Genomic DNA, 17,979 nt, shown 5'->3' with positions numbered 1-17,979 from the left:
GTGGCAAAAACAATTGTCTTTCTGCTACCTGGTGGCATTTTATGCTTAGTAGTATTCTGACAGTTGATATGTGATATTTTAAATAGGTTTGCAATTTATTTGAGACATAGTGTAGCTCTTTCATGGGACAGCCAATATCCACTGTAGTATTTGAAGAACTGCTTAAGAAGCAGTAATGGTAATTATACTCCTTTGGTCTTGAATCTGCCTCTACTTAAAAGCTTGTTGACAAAACTGTACATCAGAGGTTTAAATGAACAAAAAAGGAGCAGTAGCATTTTGAGGCCGTATTAGTACTTGATTGTGTAAGTTACAACACCATCTCTTCAAGTTTGCTTTGATACTGCACTCCAAGCCAGGGTGTGTGAGTGCTACAGCAGGGCTCCTTTTTTGCATTTGACCTGGCTTCAAGGTACACAACAGGAGAAAACCAACCTTTGAGTAGAGTTATTGTTTCCATGAAAATCACTTAGTAGGAAAATTAAGCAACAAAACTGTAAGAAAGTGGCTGCTTCTAGAGAATTCAGTTTCAGTGGCATTTGAGAAACCATACATCAGTGACAGAGGAGCCACAGATAACAAATATTCTTTATTGTCAGGTCTCAAGACACTATCATAATTTGACATTTTTTATTTGTACTGTATAAAAACTTGCACTGAGTCAAAGTAATAAAAGCCCAGTTGTCTGTATTGGTATCAATAATCAATGATGTTTTACGAAATTCTAGAATAGCAGTTAAAGAATTCATACACTTATTGATAAATAAGATGTAACAGGTACCACTCATCCATTTGATCAGAGAGTGTTTAAGGCTTTGTTTCCAACACTGTTTGGGCCTACAACTTCTCTATCAATATTGCAGAAGCACCTCCTCCTCCATTGCAAATTCCTGCCAGACCATATTGTCCTTGTTTCAACGCATGGGCCATGTGAACAACAATTCTTGCTCCAGACATTCTAAATAAAAGAAAAAATGTATATAGCTTAGTTTAAAGGAAATTCTTAATTTGATCCACACAGGATAGTTTGCAGAATATAGTACTGATTCAGTGGAGGGGAAAACACCACCAACAAAAAGAAACACCAAATAAACCCTTTCATCTACATTTAGATGCAATACAGATTATTTTTCTCTAGCTACAGTACTTAAAGATTCTTATACATACGCAAACAAAAACTCCATGTTTATCTAAAGTTTCTTCTGGAAAAGGAAATCGCCTCTAAGTCAGTCTGTGTATTACGAGGTATCTCAACATGTAGCAAAGCTCCTTCAAAAAAGGTAACAAATCTACCACAAAAACCAAATCGATAGTAATAATTGATTTCAAACTGTTGTTTGCTTGCATCTTGATGTACTGCAGTATACTACTTTGATTCACCTAATGTGCAAAATCAGACATTTAAATTCTGTCATTAGGCCATCAAAATTAACTTTTACGACAAAAAAATCATATTCCCTTATCAGATGAAGCAGATACTGCAAAGGAGATGTCAGCACATCTTGCGGGGTTATGCCTTGATAAGAGCTTTTTATGAACCATGAAGTACTCCTACTTGTTCCTGATGCATGAGGTGGTTACTTCACATCTGTATTTACTTAGAGGTTTTGAAATGGGTTTTTCCTCATAGACCTGGACCATGCAGCATGATCACCCTTAGGGAGGATTAATGGGATATACTTAAGTCATGAGTAAGTTACAGCTGTTGGGGAACACAGCAGGTGATCCAAATCCTCTAACCAGATGACAGAACTTCAAAAGACCCACCACCATCCCCCAGACTACCCCTGTCCACTGCGTTAGGTGCTTGGAGACTTCTGGATGCATTGCCAAAAAATGCTTTGACAAGACCTGGAATTTCACTTTGCTTGTCTAAGAAAAATAAAAGTCCCTGGTACCATATCCTATGCTATTTTCATAAGTTTACCTGTAAATTTTGTTAGCTTAACTACTTGCTCAATTATTATTGTTTATTCTGTCATGTTAATAGTTATTTGTTTTTAATAGTTCATAAATCCATATAGCTATGGTAACAAGCAAGCTCTTTATAAAAAGTAGGTGATAACTAACAGTGAAGAGAAAAATGGGATCGTGCTCTTTTCAAGGTACCCTGAAATTTAACACCTGAATTAAGTCACTACGTACTTCATAGCAAATTTCTATTACCCTTCCTACTTTCATTAAATTTGAGAATAAAGGTAAATGCGTTAGCAGTTTGTCTAGAAAACAATGCCTCTGTGCAGAACAAAAACCAGTGCTTATTTTACTCACCCTATTGGATGTCCAAGAGAGACAGCACCTCCGTTAATATTTACTTTTTGTGGATCAATACCCAGCATTTTAATATTGGCCAGCACCACAACACTGAATGCTTCGTTGATCTCCCACATTGCAATATCTTCTTTTTTCAGGCCTGTCTCACTTAGAATCTAGAAATAATAGTAAAAATAATTACTACTATGAAAAAATCAGGAAGCTAATTATAGAAATAATTAGGTCTGTTTTGAAGTCAGTGACTCAGGCTGCCTATAGTCTGATTCAAGTTCACATTCCAGAACCTCTTTGTCAGATGGGAAAAAGCAAAATTGGGATACTGAAGCACAAACTCGAGTTTTCACAAAAGAAGAAATGGAGAGTGCCCTATGCCAAGAATACATTTTCATCACACGTATACTAAGACCGCAGCTACAGTAAGTACATTTAAACTGTTACAGTATTGCCTCACGCCATACACTCATCTTCAGTTCCTTTTTGAACTGGTCTATACTTGTATAACGATATTTATTTTGTCTTTTAGCCACACTAGCTGCAAAGCTTCAAAAGTGTAAACAAGCCCAAAGTTGGTGAAAGCAGTATGAAACAATATTCTCTTTCAAAATAGGTGTGAGAAATTTGTTATTCTGAAACTCTGCATTTTAGCCTTGATCCTCTGAAAAACGTGTGTTCTTTGTATCTATGACATAATTATAATTTCAGCCCTAATTACAGGAAGACCCACTGAGGGATGAACCAACAATCCAGTGCTAGGGAAGTTTGTTGTTTTTCAAAATTCACTCAGTTTTATTCCTACCTTGGGAACAGCATATGCAGGTGCAATTGGGAAGTCAATGGGATCAACAGCAGCATCTGCAAAAGCTGTAAAAATCACAAAAGCTGTTTTCAAAAGACCGTTTGTTTTTACCATACGTGATTTTTATTTGTGCAAGCAGCAAACCCAGCCAAGATAGAAAAATTCTGAATATAATGGTCCATGAAATAGATACATCTGAAGTTTAGTGCTTTAAGTGAGCCACAGAATAACATTTTCATATTTTTAATATTATTCCATGTAGAAAACTCTGTTTATGATCAAAAGCCTGCTAGTACGACACTTGAAATTTCAAGGACTATATTGAGAAGATGCAGCCATAATGCCTATGGGCTCACCTTTTCTGTCCCGTGAACGTCAGATAACCAGCCAAACAGGACTCCCAGGCTGAGCGCATACTATGGGAGGATTTTCCAGGACTGTACTCAAAGATAAGAAAAGAAAAATCTTACCTACTATCCGTGCCAATGGCTTGACTTTCAGTCTCTTGGCTGCCTCAGTAGTCATCAGAACCAAAGCAGCTGCTCCATCATTCAGAGTGCTGGCATTAGCAGCTGTAACTGTTCCTAGAAAAGGTAACACATTGTTTACACAGAGGGGAAAGTGTGATATGGCTTGGGTATATCCTGTTAATGGTGTTTTTTTTACCTTAGGCCCTTGAACATAAGGTCTTAACAATATGGTAATATCTGTTGCACAGAGTCAACTAAAAATGAGCTGGTTTTTTTAAGTCAGTTTGATTAAACAAGTACAATCACATGTATTCGTATCTTTATCCAAGTGGTGGTTTAGATCATGTCTTCCATGTCGGCTGCACTGCTGGCATTAACACAAAATTCCAGCTCAACAAGGGTTGTGAGTGAGTGGCAACTTCAATTCAGCCAGAAAGACTTCTCAATTACAGAGTCAGGGAAGGAATAGGTAACTATGTAAAGGCACTCCAGCTCTCACTGAAATAAGCGCTTACAGTTGGCGGAGACCAAGGCAACAGCTAAGCTGAAACCAGTCTGTTTCATTCTTTTTAAAGTGAATGTCCAAAACAGAGGTTTTCACTGGTTTAAGGTTCTTGGACCATCTTTTAATCCAAGCCAGTTCATGCTGTTGCGAAGCATGTTTCTTTGTCTTAGCAGATATTTAAAAGTTAATGGACTACTGTTGGGCATTCAAACTCTTGTGAACAGTACTCTTCACTATAACAAAGTATCCTTGCCCTTGGTAAAAAATTAAGCAGTTTATTTAACAGTATTTACCATTTTCTTTTTGGAAAACAGCTTTCAGCTTTGGAACTTTACTAAAGTCAACACGTTTGTATTCTTCATCTTCTTTCACTTCTGTATCTGGCTTTCCTGAAATTCAGATTTGGTTTAGTATTTTATAGTACAGTCCATTCTTAAGACATTTAACACAGTACTTTGATTAAATGCTGCCTTATTTAAACAACTTATTTCCGTAAAAAAATATAAACGCATGTAAAATACATGTGCTTATGAAAGCTGGAAAAAAAAAAATTATTCCTTAATCCAATTTATTCACAGCAAATCCATTTATACTTCCTGGTGGCTGAATGAAAGGGACAAAGAACATATCTTTAAGGTAATTAACAGGGAAGCTAAAACACAGATGTCCTCAAGCCATACTAGCTAAGTTCAATAGCTAGTCTTCCACTTACGTAAAAAAGGAAGACGATACAGTATGTAACATTAAAGAAAAATTAAAACACAAAAACAGATCACAGGTCACTGACTGCTGTTCACCAGAAAGTCTGCGTAACAGAAAATTCTTAGCTTACCTAAAATTACCGTTCCTGTTACCTGCATGTTTAAACAACACAATTTGCACTGAACACAGACAACATTACAGCTTTCAATGAGAAACACAATTCATTTTATCACACCTTTCTGTAATACCTTTTTTTGAAATAGTGACGGGAACTATTTCATTCTTCAGTATTCCTGAATCCCAGGCTGTTTTGCTCTTAGTGTAAGAGCCTATGGCATAAGCATCTTGTTCCTCTCGTGCGATAGTAAACTTCTTCGCAGTATTCTCAGCACAGTTGCCCTTGAAGAAAACCAAGCACGTTAGGGTTTGGTATTTCTGGAGGTGCGAACTACAAATGTAGCTGAAAAAACTCAACCAGAAGATTTCCAGAATTGAATGTGACTAATATTTGGTGTCCATTTCTAATTTACACAGTCATGATCAAATAGTAACTTCTGGTTTTGGAATATGAACTTCAGATTTAGCAAACATTTTCTGGATCCAGATTATTAAAGTCATGAAGGAACATTCATTACAAGGCCTTTTAAGTTAAAAAAAGAAAAAACTTTTAAAGTGCTTAAGGTTGATGTCTTCAGAGACTGAAGATCATTGTTCGGCCACAGAACAGTATGTTCACATCATCTTACTAGTGTTTTCATTCCATTATTAGCTTGTCTATTCCAAAGGTTAGAAGAACAGGTCAACACACAGGGCTTATTTAGCCTTCGGGATCTGATGCTCTAAAAACTGTACAAATAAAAGTATGTACACCTTTTGTCTAATAACTGGAATGAAATAAGTAGAATGAAACAAATCAATTTTATATATAGGTCAATCATAATCACACAATCATATTACCAACACTGTGTAAATACCTGATGATAAAATAAATGAAAGGATACTCATTTAGTCAACTTGAAAGGTTTGTTCTTAAACAGGTTTTGTTCCACCCCTCATTTCTGTAGAAAACTCAATGAATCCACACAAAACCCTTTAGTACTGTATTCCTCCAGTTCTTCAAACAAGCAAGTTCACTTCTATGCAGTTAAAGAATTTAAAATCTTCATAGCACCAGCAACTTAAGTCTATTGTCAAAACATAGACATGAGTAAGCTCCTAAAGCCATTGGATGGGCCTCCCTGCGTATTCTCACACAGACTGTTAAGGTTTTCCAAGCAACCTACAGCTGCCATAATAAAGATGAAAAGTTCTGAAATACTGTCCCAATTATTAAAATTTTGTGTATTATAACCAACTCCTAGAGTTTTTCCCCACATACAGGAACTAGCAAAGCTACTATTTACATTCCTATAAAAATCCTTACAATCAAAATCTATTTCAGCTGGAATGTGGGAGTGGATTTCAACCAATAACCTAAGCAGAGTGCGCTATACTGCAACAAAAAAAAAAAAATATCACACGTAGAAGCAGTGAGGTCTGTATCAAATATATGGATCACAGTAGAATATTCTTCATTACATGTTTTTGTGCACAGCAGCAAGAACACTAACTGATCAATCAATAATGCCCTACAGTTGTGAACTACCACAGGCAAAGGTCAGAAATATTCATAAACTGAAAGTAGTCATTCTCTTTTCAAACTGTTCTTCCCTGATGCTTGTTCTTCACTATCTTCTTATCAGTTGTTTTCCAAACCCATCCTAAGTTTGCAGTTGTTTGTCCAATTTAAGTTACCGTACTGATGAGTAAGCGTATCAGCTGACTCAAACCTTCCAACAGAAGACATGAGATATGTACACTGGGGGAGGGAAAATAAACATGACAGCCTGCTGAACCGTACGGAGTAGGTACCCTCAAAGACACCACATCACTCGATTGCTCTCTCCCACAGATAGAGCAACAGCAGTCTATCAGTGGCAGAATTTATTTTTTTTTTTAATAAATCCCTGCTCTAGGGTATTTAGACTTCAATCAGAGACAGATAAATATTAACACACAATTTGCTACTCTGTTTTGGTCTTTTGCCTAGCCCCTCCATTACAGTTACTACAGCAAGCCTGGAAATGGAAGACTTTTTCCTCCTCCGTTAATGTTATTCCTCATTTCTAGGTTTGCTAGATGAAGCAGTTTCATAATAATTATAAGCAAGCTCTTAAAAGCTGGATCAGGTCTATGGTTGATACTTTAGTACTGTGCAAGAATATTTACCATGTGGATATGGTTATAAGCATCTGTAAGCCCATCTTTTACTATCAGGTCTTCCAGCTTTACTCCTCCATAAGGTGTTGATCCTCTGCTCATTGTATAGGGAACATTAGACATGCTCTCCATTCCACCAGCAACCATTACATCCTGCTCAAAGGAAACAAATTAAAATTATTAATAATTCCGCATGTTCTCTATGACTTCTTGTAGGAACAAATATTAGCAAAAGCTTAAACGTGAACACTTTGTATTTCTGAGGAGTCTTAGAGAAAGAGGAAAAAAAAAAATCTCTGTGCATTTAAAAAAGCAAACAGCAGGAAAAACAGCTGAAGACAGTTAATTCACCCTAACAGAACAACTGGACTTTTGTCTCATATGTACTTTTAGAAAGCTGCAAGAGCCATGTCAGTCTCTTACACTTTTACTTCAAAAGCTTCCGAGATCAAATTACAGGTTTTACTTTAAACAGTTTCTTTTTCTGTAAATTTCTCATTTTTGTTCTACATTAGCAACTCCATATCCCTACGGAACAAGCAACAGTCAGAATCTAAGAAACCAGTAAGAAGAGACAGAGGTTTACAAGTACCTGCAGCTTTACATAATAGTGTTTTATCTTACTATATAAAGACAGATGACTTATAATATCGTTTTATCATCTGAAAAAGCGAGCAAAAAAAGGAGACGCTAATGATTACTGGACTTGAATTAAGCTGAATCATTATGGGCATTTATAAATTAGTATACTTTTCAAGCTGAGACAAAGCAAACCAACAGAAAACCGACAAACAGGAAAGCTACAAGGACCGTAAGTATACATACTGTTCAGCAGGCTATACCCCCAAAATGCCTAGGATCTCAGGATGTGAAAAATAGACACAGTTGTGTTTAATGGCATATTTGAAATGGGGATAAATGTAAGAAAAATACAAACAGCAGTGTGAGTCTTTGAGAGTTCAATAGTGCTGTTAATAGAAATGCAAGAAGATTTACATCAAAACAGTCATAAGAAAAAAATGAAAGCTTTTTTTGTTTCTTTAAGACTCAGAGAAATAATGATTTCGTTCAGAATAGATTATAAACTAAATCCAGGAACAGTGACATGAAGTAATAAAGAAAGAAGGCTGGAGACAAACTGGGAAGGCAGAAAAATCAGAAAGGCAGCTGAGGCATGACGCAGCAATAGATCAGAGCAACAAGAGTCCCTGGCATTTCAATTCCGTAAAGTGAAAGACTTGAAGAGAGTTAATAACAATTGTTTATACGATGTTGTACACTGACTCAATCCACTGGGAACCATCACTGATTTTCATACCACAAGTACCTCACAGTCCACATCCAGGAAAAACAAACGGATACCAAAAAAGCTCATAATTTATAGCTCTAAGAGACTAGTAACTGGCTGAGTCTCTGCTTTTGCTGAGACTGGCAGCACAGCATGTATGATTAGCTCCGCTGAAAACTCCAATTCTCTTCAGAGCTCATGGCCTGCATCTGTCAAACAAACCAAATGCACAACCACTCTCATGAAGTCACTGGATGCAAATTACTAAATCCAGATGGAGCTGTTTACGCAGACATGCTGGGCCTGGTTCAAAGTCCAGTGACAAGACTTCCACCGACTTCAGTAGGCGCTGGACAAAGTGCCGATCTCCGCAGGGCAAGGCCAAAGCAATAAGTAGTTGCTTAACTCAGCTATACTGTTATTTTCACAGAAGGGACAACAAAATTTAAATACTTTACTTTTGTTCTAAAACAACAAAACCAAAAAAGAATAGTAAGTACATTTCTCACTTATGAGCCACTTACTTTGCAAAACAAAAATATATATTGAACTGACAATTTTTTCACTTCAGAGAAGGGGAGATCTTGCCAAAATGCTTTTGAGTATGGAATTAAAAACAAAATTGAAATGTCTTTCTTCACACTCACACTTCTCCCGTATTCTTTGCTGCATAGCATTTAACGGCTTGCTGAAGATGGTGTATTCTGCCATCCTCCCATTAAGTGATACTATTTTTCCCCATCGTATAGAGAATCTTAGAACACAGTTGACAGAGATGAGCAGTTCCCCTCCATCAAGCTCTTCAATGAAAATGCCTATTCAGCAACAATAGATTCCACTTCTTCTAAAACAATAAAAAAAGCCTGAAACATCTTTAATGTACTTGGAAGCAACATTGCTTTAATATGTATATTTAATTCATTTAAGTGTTCAAAGTGTCTGAAAGTCAAGATTAAATATGTTTCATCAAAAGCTAACTCTATAAAAATTTCTTCAATTTTTCAAACCAGGAAGCTTGAAAATTCCCTTAATTATTTTTTGGGGGTGGGGCAGGAGGTAGGGTGGGGGAAGAGCAATAGAGAGAGGTTGTAAATACCAAAAAAAAAAGAATCCACCTTACACCTTATTTGCTCAGCTCTAAAAATACATTTGACAATTTCCTAACTATAATACTTACGATTTTTTTTCTGTTTTAAACCAAAACACAATTAAGTGACTATTAAATTAAGGTTGCATAAGCAAAACAAAACCTCGCTAATTAGCTTTATTATCCCAAATCAAAACACAGTCCCAAATCAAAGAGCAGAGTCATCAGTAGAACAGGATTTACAACACCAGTTGTGTGGTTTTTCCATAAAACAGCAATAAAATTCACATACCTGACTCCCACACATCAGGCTTTGTGCTGCCATCATGATCGATTTCATTCCTGAAGCACAAACTTTATTGACAGTTGTAGTAGGAGTGCAGATTGGTAGACCTGAGTCAAAGAAGTGTACAAACAAATGTATTATTTAAAGGGTAGACTAACACTTCATTGTTGTCTCAGCAATATTTCATACAGGACCAATTTTTATCTAAGCCCAGGGTGTCCAGCTTGCACTATTTAGCCTGCCAGGGCAATTTACCTACCCTCACCCCTAGTTACTATCCTTCTTGGAGAGTCTTGTTATCTCTTCCCTTCCAACAACTCATGATAAGGGAGCAAGCAAGTGAAGAATCAGAGAGACAGAAGATCAAGGAAGCGACTTCAGAACTATTCGTCCTCCTTGACACCCCCATCCCTGCCTCTAAAAAGCACTCAAGACTGCAAAGTCTAAACAAGTTGTAGAATTTAGCAACTAGCAGCAGGACAGACCCCAGAAGTATAGGGACTCTAAACACATGCAATACTGAACAAGACCAAAAGTGCTAGGTGTCACTGTCATTCACATGGTTATTATTGAGTTACTTTTGTTATTGAGTATTCATTACAATAGCTTTGGGCTCTGCTGTGTGCAGCTTGGCTCAAGACCATTGCATCACTGCCTCTACCCTAGGCTTGCTCTCTAGTATTATGGCTCTGCTACCAGCCCATCACCTCCATACCAGCAGTGAGATGGGGAAACTAGCCCAGGGAAAGAAAAAAGCCATATTCATCCCTTTGCCTCACATGGAAGCAGTTTCTTCTCTTTCAAAAACGTACAGGGACAGAGCCAAGAAAGTATCCAGTTCTTCCCTGACCCATAGACTTTCCTAGAGTCACGCTAAGGTATAGAATCCCATCCCCACAGCAAAAGGGAGAAAAAAATAATTCCTGCATCCCAATAACATTCATGCTGCATTTAACTTTATAGAGTGAATCCTTCCAGCGACAGCTCCAGACTCCACGGGAAGATGAGTGTAATGACATACTCTCATCTGCAGTTCAAGGAAACTCACTGACCCCTTATACAATAAAGCTTTAGAGTAATGATACACTGAAGAAAAAAGGTCTGTTTCATGAAAGATTCAGAGCAGCATCCATCATTAGCATAAAGTGCTCTGGAAGTAGCAGTCTGTTCTCCAATATCAACTTCTCCATGTTCTGCAAACACCATAGGCAGCAACATCCATTGTGCATATGAAAATTAATTCCTGAGGATGCACAATTGGGCCCACTTACACCCTTCACCCACCACGGGGAAAAAAAGCATACACAGACTGTCTTAACAAAGGGCTGGGCACCACCCTGCTTTAACTCATAGCTCAATAATCTACGCTGTCTACATAAAGACAGAAAGCTTTTAACCCCAGTATCAGGAGAATGAATACCTGCACCCAGGACTGCTTGTCTTGCTGGAGCTTGTCCTTGCCCAGCCTGCAAGACATTACCCATATACACTTCTTTCACTTCTTCTGCAGGGATACCTATAAAAGAGAATTGTTTTGATTCAGGATTCTTTGCATGGGAGATGTAACTCCCTTGCACAAAGCTTCCCATTGAAGTTTTCTATCAAAGACTAATGAAACATGTCATGTCCAACCTGTGTGATAAAAGCAACACAGAGGCCCCTGTTGGGTGCACCCCAGATCTCTGCCCTCATATTCATGGGACATGGTGAACTGGTGACCCCCACAGGACAGAATTCTCTTGTTACCCTGCAAAAAGAGCTACAGTTAGCTAACTAAAGCAAGCATTTCCAAGTCTCACTAGGCACCTGAGCAGCTCAATTTACATGGATGGTTAAACGCACAAAACTTTCTTTGGACATAATTGTGCAGGTAGAAACAGTTTTGTTTGTTTGTTTAACAGGGGTGCCAAGGCCACAGCTAGCTGCCACCAGACAGAAGAGGCTGGCCTGCTCTCCTGCTGCATCTCTTGCAACAGCCCTCGTGTTCAAGTTCTTGCAATATGCTGTTTCAAGACACCAGATTTGGAAAAATTAACCCTCCTCTCTCCCCAAAAAGACTTTTTTGCTGATTTTAATCCATGAATAGACTCACAAGGCTGTCCTACAAGCATAAGTGCCCATGTAAAAAATGGGCAGGGAAAGGAAGGGCCACTGGTTTCAGCAGCAAGTAGCCTTCGCATCAGCTTAGTTGTGTTGTAAAATCCCACCACAGACAAATAATTAGCATGTTCAATCGGATTTGGATTAGCACAGATATCTCTAAATAATGATCTAGTCCTAGATGCAGCACTTAATTCAGACTGAAACAAAGCCCAACAGTCAACTTTAAATAAATACCATTTATGGATAAAGACTTAAGAGTGCCACAGGAGGAAAAAAACCCAGAACCTTTTGTTTACCAAGCAACTTAAAAACAAAAGACACAGACTGATGCTGTTCAGAGCCACTTGAGGCTTTCTTTGTCACAGGAAAAATATTTACATATACCTGCTCTGTCAATTGCTCCCTTAATTGCAACGGAACCAAGTTTAGTGGCTGGCAATGATGAAAGAGATCCTTGGAAAGATCCAATCGGTGTCCTTACAGCACTTGCTATCACCACCTCCTAAGAGGAAAAGCATGGAGTAGAAGTCACAGTCTGTCTCACATATGCACACATATACCAGTATTTTTTAAATTTATCCACTTCTACTCTTTCATTCATGTCACAGCTTCCCTTTTATCCTGCAAGTGTTTCAGAGGGCTAAAATAATCTTTATTAATGCATGCAGAACAGAAAATAAACAAGGAATTAGAGATCAATGTGCAGTTGCAGGACTACAATCTTGGAATGATGGAGCCGTGGTGGGATGGCTTCCACCGCTGGAGTACTGCCATGGAGGGATAGGGGCTCTTCAGGAAGGACATGGGGGGTGGAGGTTGCCTTTTATGTGACAGAGCAGCTGGAGTGCACTGAGCTCAGCCTTGGGATGGATGATGCTTGCAAGAGTCTCAAAGGTCCTGGAGCAAAGGGGGGTTGAAAAAAGCTGGTAACCAGCTTGTTCAAGGATTACCCCCTCCAAGCTCAAGAGCAGTCCATTCCAACAAGCAGTAAGTCAGGCAAAAATGCCGGGAGGTCTGCATGGATGACCAAAACTCATACACAAAAAGGAAGCATACAGAAGGTGGAAGTTGGGACAGGGAACCTGGCAGACACTGTCCAAGCATGCAGCGACAAAGTCACGAAAACCAAAGCCTAACTGGAACTGAATCTGGCAAGGGATGTCAAAGGCAATAAGGAGGGCTTCCATAACCACCTAGGAAGCAAAAGGAAGTCTAGGGAAAATGTGGGCCTGCTGCTGAATGGGGCAGGGGACCTGGTGACACAGGACATGGAAAAGGCTGAGGTACTGAATGCCTTCTTCACCTCAGTCTTCACTAGTAAGACCAGCCTTCAGGAATCCCAGGCCCCAGAGATAAGGGGGAAGGCTGGCACAAGAAAGATGTACCCTTGGTGGAAGAGGATCAGATCAGGGAATACTTAAGCAAACTGCACATACATAAACACATGGGCCCTGCTCAGATGCACCCACGAGTGCTGAAATAGCTGGCTCACTCTCAATAATCTTGGAATGGTCACGGCAATTGTGAGAGGCGCCCAAGGACTGGAGGAAAGCAAGCATCACTCCTACCTTCAAGAAGGAGGACCCAGGGAACTGCAGGCTGGTCAGCCTCACCTTGATCCCTGGGAAGGTGATGAAACAACTAATCCTGGAAACCATTTCCAGGAACATGAACAACAAGAAAATCATCAAGAGTCATCAGTATGAATTCACCAAGGGGGAGCCATGCTCAAACAAGCCAATAACGTTCTACAGTGAAATGACTGATTTGGTAGATGAGGGGACAGCAGTGGACATTGTCTGCCTAGACTACAGTAAGGCTTTCAACACTGTCTCCCATAAGGTCCTTATACAGAAGCTAATGAAGTATGGGCTGGATAAACAGACAGCGAGGTGGACTGAAAACTGGCTGAATGGCCAGGCCCAGGGGGTCGTGATCAGTGGCACAAAGTCTGGTTGGAGGCCAGTAACTAGTGATGTTCTCCAGGTGTCAATACTGGGTCCAGTCCTGTTTAACATCTTCATTAATGATCTGGATGATGGGGCAGAGTGTACCCTTTGCTGGTGACACCTTTGCTGATATACCAGAGGGTTGAGCTGCCATCCAGCGGGACCTCAACAGGCTGGAGAAATGGGCTGACAGAAACCTCATGAAGTTCATCAATGACCAAAGTCCTGCACCTAGGGAGGAACAACCCCAGGCACCAGCACATGCAGGTGGCCAGCCAGCTGGAAAGCAGCTTGGAAGAAAAGGAACTGGGGGTCCTGGTGGACACCAGGTTGAACATGAGCCAGCAACAGGCTCTTGCAGCAAAGAAGTCTGGTGGTATCCTGGGCTGCATTAAGCAAATTATCCCTAGCTAGTAAAGTAAGGTGATCCTTCTCCTCTACTCAGCCCTGGTGAGGCCACACCTGGAGTGCTGTGTCCAGTGCTGGGCTTCCCAGTACAAGAGAGACATGGACATGCTGGAGAGAGTCCAACAAAAGGCCACAGAGATGATTAAGGGACTGGAGCATCTGACATACAAGGTAAAGGCTGAGAGAGCTGGGACTGCTCAGCCTGGAGAAGAGAAGGCTCAGGGGCACCTCATGCATGTATATTAATACCTGAAGAGAGGGTGCAAAGATGACAGAGCCAGGCTCTTTTCAGTAGTGCCCTGGGTCAGGACCAGAGGCAATGAGCACAAACTGAAACACAGGAGATTCCCTCTCAATATTAGGAAACACTGTTTCACTGTGAGTGTGACTGAACACTGTAACAGGTTGCCCAGACAGGTTGTGGAGTCTCCATCCTTGGAGACATTCAAAAGCCCAGGTCCCAGTGTAATGCATAAGCAGTATTTTAAGACACCTAGTAGCCCCTCAAAACAGATTTACTCTTATTTTGCCTCTTAGCTTTAGTGCTACATCAACATGTCTACCTGCTAACCCTGTGAGAGTAGCATGAGGACCTGGCACCAAGAAGATGCACATTTCAGAACTCTGGCTGCCCCGGACAGCTATTGGGAAGAAGCAATTAATACCTCCAACTGTGCTGGTTTCAGTGGAAGTTAGACACAAAGCTTTACAGGGTCTCACCATGAGTTCTTTATTTAGAAAGACAAACAAAGAATGAAAACACTAGAAAAAATTAAACCAAAACAACAAAAAAAGACAAATTGTACTTGTTTAAAACTAAAAAGGTCTGTCTGCTTCTGCAACCCCTTCTTCATCATGATTGACTTCAGTGATAGTAACATACTTGTCCTCATCTTTTATGTTGTAACAAGTTCCAGGATAACACACAAATAACCTGAAAGGGAGTAGTCCAATAACAGGTAGATAGTTGCATTAAGCTTAAGTTAGCTGACACACTTCTAACCAATTTTGTCCCACAGTACCTAACAATTAGCTAACCAAAATAAAAAAGGAAATCTGACTTTTATTCCAGATTTTGTAGTAAAGTGTGACTTGGGCACAAGTCACATTGTCTTCAATGCAGATTTTTTGTGATAACTTTTTAAAAAACTCCAGTGATTAAGAAACAAATTTAAAACAGTGATTTATGGCAGTCAGATGGTGCTTTATACTTACATTTAAAGTACGCTGTGATGCATAGCCACGGCTTGTATACTTCAAAGCCTGAAAATAAGAAAGTCCTCAGAATTTCATATCAAGAAAGCCAATGCCATGACATTCAGTAATGTACCATTTACATAGAAGTCATTATTTTAAAAAATAATATCTAGAAACACTGGAAAAAAATTAAATTAAAAATCATAACATGCCTTTTAAAAAAAGTGTAGTCTAGCACACAGTCTCACCATAACATCTGTGATAAAATATTTTCTGAAAAATAAACAGATACTCCTTTAAAAGCAAAGCCCAATTCGTTTTGGCCAAGTCCATTATGTACAGATATAACATATGTCTAAACCAGGGAGTGAGTGGTGCTATCCTGTAAAAGTTTACTAGTCCCTCTGTCTGCTTCTCTGGACTTTGGTTCATTCATTCCTATCATTAACTTCACCGCTTTTTAAACAGTGGCAGTTTGCATCTTCAGCTTCATTTCATTAGTGTTTAATGAATAAAAATGAGGATAATGAATTCAGAATGCTACAACAAAAGATGGTATCACCTGAGAAGGCTAACTCACCAACTACTAGCTTCATCTAATTAAGCAGTATAAAGATATAAAAATTCATCTGTAGGTATTGCTTCATACATTAACAGAATGATCTTTCAATTAGTGGTTTAAGCCACTTTCTTAGCCATTTCCTTAGACAACATTTCAGCACACTGGAAACTTCTGGTCATTACTGAATTACAGCTAAATAAATACTAACTAAAAATAACTACTTAAGCACACCACAAAACCACCATCAATTTTATAAATCAAAGAACATCTTCTAGAATTGTGTCCAAAATACGAAAGTTTAGGCTGTTTCTCTCTTCATTTGACAACCTTCAACTAACAAAAGACAGATTTTTTTTCCTACTGTTTTTCAATTAGTTCTTCCCCCCCCCCCCCCCCAGCTCAGGTTGTAATAGGCAGCATTAAGTTTTAAATTAAACTTCTCTCTGAAAATGAACTATGTCCCTGCAGGGCTTTAATAACAAGGCTTTCAAGCATTAGTGTCAAAAAAATGCCTAGCAAAGTAACATGCCCATACAGGACAACACCTGAAGTTTACCTTTGTAGTATACCGGACAAACCAGACAACAGTAACTGTTGTGTAACTGGCAGCTGCTACTAGTGTTCATGCTCTGTGTCAATTACAGACTTTAAAAAAAAAACCAAACCCCAAAACACTTCTACAGCTAGTAAAACACAACCTTCAGCTTTGGATATGGCAATATGGATGCAACCCAGCACAATGCAGATGCTTTACCTTCCCCCTTCTTCCTAGTACAGCTCTCTATACCAGTGACAGGATCCCCAGCGCTCCAGGCAAGCCAGGCACCCCCACCAATAAAGTCAGCAGTGCCCCAATGCAACCATGCACAGAGGCTTTTTGGGCAGGAGAACTCTGTATCTCACCTGCCAGCTGTCCTTCTGGTGACCCTACCTCATGCACATCAAGGCAGTACATCTGCCCACCTGGGCCTGGCTAGAGAAAGCCTTTGACAGCTGCCGCGCACCCTTATCGCTGAAGCAGGTGACAGATGGATATAGGGGCTTTATAGGGCAACGAATTACAACGGAACGAGCTGAAGAGCCGGGCGAGGGCCCTGGCCAGCCCACTGCACTCCCAGCGCTGACAGGCGGTTATGAGGCAGTGGAAAAAGCCGCTCCCAAGATCGCGGCTAAAGGTCCCGCCGGGCTTAGCGCGGTACCCGGCATGGGTACCGAGGCGGGGGAGCCCGCCCTTCACCGACCAGGCGGCACCGGGGCGGCGCGGCCCACCCGTCCCGCAGGCCGCGGCGGACACCGGCCCCCGCTCCGCCAGCCGAGAGCCCCGCCGCAGGAGCCGGCCCGGGACACGCTCCCTCCCCTCTGCTCCTTCCCGGGCCGGGGGGTCCCTCCCGCCGCGGGGGTGAGGCGGAGGGGGTGAGGCGGAGGGGGTGAGGCGGAGGGGGTGAGGCGGAGGGGGTGAGGCGGAGGGGGTGAGGCGGAGGGGGTGAGGCGGAGGGGGTGAGGCGGAGGGGGTGAGGCGGAGGGGGTGAGGCGGAGGGGCCGCCTTCCCGTCCGCAGACGCGGGTGTGACCTTGGCCCAGTCTTCCCGGGCCCCGAGGCGGGGCCGGGGCCGCACAGGGAGGGAGAGGGGAAGGGCTGGGGCCCGCCCCGCGCGCCGCCCGCCTCACCCGCAGCAGCTCCGCGGCCGGGCGCCGCCAGCCCAGCATCGCCACCGCTGCCATGCTCCCGCCGGCCGCCCTCCGTCACCTTCACTGCCGCCCCCACCTCGGCCTATAGACAGCGATGCCCGGCCCCCGCCCAGCTCCCATTGGCCCTGGGGCCGAGGGCGGTGCCAATTCCATCCCTGCCATTGGCTAGGCTGGAAGGCGGGCCGCAGTGTCAGTGGGGCTGAGTTAGGAGAGGGCGGTGCCCGCCCCGCGCTTGCGGTTGGGTGGCGCGCGGCCCCTGAGGCGGCCGGGGCGGGCGGCTCGGTAGCCCTACAGCGCGGGCTGGGTGTCCGGCGGGTGCTCGGCGGCTCCTGCCGCCGCCGCGGGACCTCCGCCCTCTCCGGGAACCCTTTCTGCAGTGACAGGCGCATTTCTTTCATCACCGGT

At 41.5% G+C, this 17,979-nt stretch overlaps 1 protein-coding gene across 1 annotated transcript; it reads right to left on the bottom strand.

Annotated features, from left to right (window-relative positions):
• Positions 1-570: 570 nt before the first annotated feature.
• ACAT1 (acetyl-CoA acetyltransferase 1) lies at positions 571-17,611 on the bottom strand. The gene is made up of 12 exons (XM_059816798.1): positions 17,554-17,611; positions 15,343-15,390; positions 12,155-12,272; positions 11,088-11,183; positions 9,674-9,774; positions 7,016-7,159; positions 4,996-5,146; positions 4,339-4,434; positions 3,541-3,654; positions 3,071-3,135; positions 2,272-2,429; positions 571-958 (listed from the first exon to the last, which is right to left on the bottom strand). The coding sequence occupies exons 1-12, from the start codon at positions 17,605-17,607 to the stop codon at positions 838-840; spliced, it is 1,266 nt and encodes a 421-aa protein (XP_059672781.1). The 5' UTR covers positions 17,608-17,611; the 3' UTR covers positions 571-837.
• Between the last annotated feature and the right edge of the window lie 368 nt (positions 17,612-17,979).

Source organism: Gavia stellata, chromosome 1, assembly GCF_030936135.1.
Source record: "Gavia stellata isolate bGavSte3 chromosome 1, bGavSte3.hap2, whole genome shotgun sequence".
Classification (NCBI taxonomy): domain Eukaryota; kingdom Metazoa; phylum Chordata; class Aves; order Gaviiformes; family Gaviidae; genus Gavia; species Gavia stellata.
This window is presented reverse-complemented; position numbering and strand designations above follow the sequence as displayed.

Excerpts from the sequence above, each read along its gene's own strand:
- ACAT1 (XM_059816798.1), bottom strand. The coding sequence starts at position 17,607 with ATGGCAGCGGTGGCGATGCTGGGCTGGCGGCGCCCGGCCGCGGAGCTG. Across the intron at positions 15,391-17,553 it reads CGGCCGCGGAGCTGCTGCGG|GCTTTGAAGTATACAAGCCG; the intron begins GTGAGGCGGGCG and ends TCTTATTTTCAG. Across the intron at positions 4,435-4,995 it reads CGTCACTATTTCAAAAAAAG|GAAAGCCAGATACAGAAGTG; the intron begins GTATTACAGAAA and ends TCTGAATTTCAG.